Source organism: Mixophyes fleayi, chromosome 6 (genome assembly GCF_038048845.1).
Source record: "Mixophyes fleayi isolate aMixFle1 chromosome 6, aMixFle1.hap1, whole genome shotgun sequence".
Lineage (NCBI taxonomy): Eukaryota > Metazoa > Chordata > Amphibia > Anura > Limnodynastidae > Mixophyes > Mixophyes fleayi.
The window spans coordinates 36,672,605-36,674,563 of record NC_134407.1 but is presented as its reverse complement, the minus strand read 5'-3'; the positions used below and the strand labels follow the sequence as shown (position 1 = coordinate 36,674,563).

The following is a 1,959-nucleotide window of genomic DNA, read 5'->3' as shown; positions in this document are numbered from 1 at the left end:
AAAGCTGAAAACTGGTAGCAATAAGGAATAAAGCTGATACAAGTGGAATGACTGAGTGGAGAGAAATCCGGTACAGAGATGTCAGCAACAGCATCTAGAAGTCCCAGAGAACAGGAAAAACAGGAGAGCACAACAATAAGGAACATCAACATAACAACAATGACCAGCACATGTAACTGGAAGAGGCAGCTATAAATAGGGAGCCACCATTTGCAAGTGATTAATTAGTGCAGCAAGTTAACGCGTAGTAAGACGAAGCAAGGCACAATAACAGCACCTCTAGTGGATAAGAGGTACTGCCAGATAATACATTCAATGTAATAAGTCCAATATAGTCCCAGAGGCAGGAGCTGCCAATACAAAGCAGCATGCAGATGCAATGCTGCAGAAAAGGTTAAGGCAGATCCTAACAAAAGCACAGTGCAAAAAAAAGCAATCTGGACTTTCCCACTGCACTTGTACTGCACATCACAAATTATCCAATTGTTTTGTTCTCTTGTGACAAAGTTTACAAATCATTAGCAAGGTGGCCAACAAAGGCAATTTACAGTCCAAGATTATTTTGCCTTTTATCTTACTATGTCATCTTGTGCAACAGTTTCTTAACTCCATTTTTAAATTCCTGATTTTTCAAACTATAAATTATAGGATTCAATAGAGGCACCAACACTATATAGAGAAGGGCAAAAAACTTGTCCTGTTCTGGATAATAGCTAGATGCTGGTCTCATATACAAACAGATTATGGTTCCATAAAATGTACTAATACAGGTGAGGTGAGATGAGCAGGTAGAAAATGCTTTATATCTTCCTTCTGCAGATTTTATCTTCAGTATTGTGGAAATAATTATAACATACGAGATTAATGTAAGCAAGAACGTGGTGAGTGTCAGGAGTGTGCCTACAACATAATTCATTGTTTCTACATCATATGTATCACTACAGGAAATCTTAAGAAGTGGTGGGACATCACAGAAGAAATGGTTAATGTGATGGGATGCACAGAATGACAGCTTAGATATGATGACAACATGTCCTGTTGGGTCTAGTAGACCAATGACCCATGCACAAGCTGCAAGTCCAGCACAGTACCTCAAACTCATCAGAGAACCATAACGAAGTGGTTGACAGATTGCCACATAGCGGTCATATGCCATGGCTGCAAGTAAGATGACCTCAATGCTAGCCAAGGCAATAAAAAAATACATCTGAATCATACATCCCAAGAATGAAATAGTCCTGTGTTGTGTGAGGAGCATATTTAATAGGTTGGGCAGAATGTTTGAGGTGTAAGCAATGTCAATGACAGAAAGGTTCATCAATAAAATATACATGGGAGAGTGTAAATAAGGATTCCCCAAAACAACTACAAAAATTGTCATATTCCCAAAAATAATGAGGAGGTACAGGAGCAGAAGAGTTCCGAAAATTGGCAATTGGAGTCCCGTGATCCCGGACAAGCCCTGGATGGAGAATTCTGTCACATTATATCGAACGTCTGCCTGCATTTTGGACATATTCATACCTATAAAGTAAAAAAATATAAAAAACAGTAGTTTTATATTTTTTAGTTATTACTTGTACTGATAAGGATTTATTGCATGTACATTAAGGCACTTTGAATCCATCCATTGTACTTTCGACATGAGATGTGTTCACTTGAGCATTGACAGCTGTTAGAATAGGGTCTTTCTTGATAGCCCGGTGACAATTTGCTTTGTTTTTGGTCAATCAAATGTAAAAAGACTGTCTCACTGGGAACATTCCTAAAAATAATGCATTGTAAAAACCCTTAGAAACCAATAACATATAATTTTTAGGTTGCAGTTTATAAAATGAAAGCTAAGTCTAATTTACAGCTGGAAGTACCAACACCTTTTCTTCTGTGTACCGGATTACATAAATGCAATCTCTATTTTCACAGACAGTCAAGGTGTTTTGAATGCAGCCTAAGCAAACG

General features: G+C 37.8%; 1 protein-coding gene across 1 annotated transcript; it reads right to left on the bottom strand.

Moving 5' to 3' along the window:
• Window positions 1-577: 577 nt before the first annotated feature.
• On the bottom strand, window positions 578-1,516 carry LOC142095311 (olfactory receptor 5AR1-like). Its single transcript, XM_075178268.1, has one exon. It carries the CDS (start codon window positions 1,514-1,516, stop codon window positions 578-580), a length of 939 nt encoding a protein of 312 aa, XP_075034369.1.
• Between the last annotated feature and the right edge of the window lie 443 nt (window positions 1,517-1,959).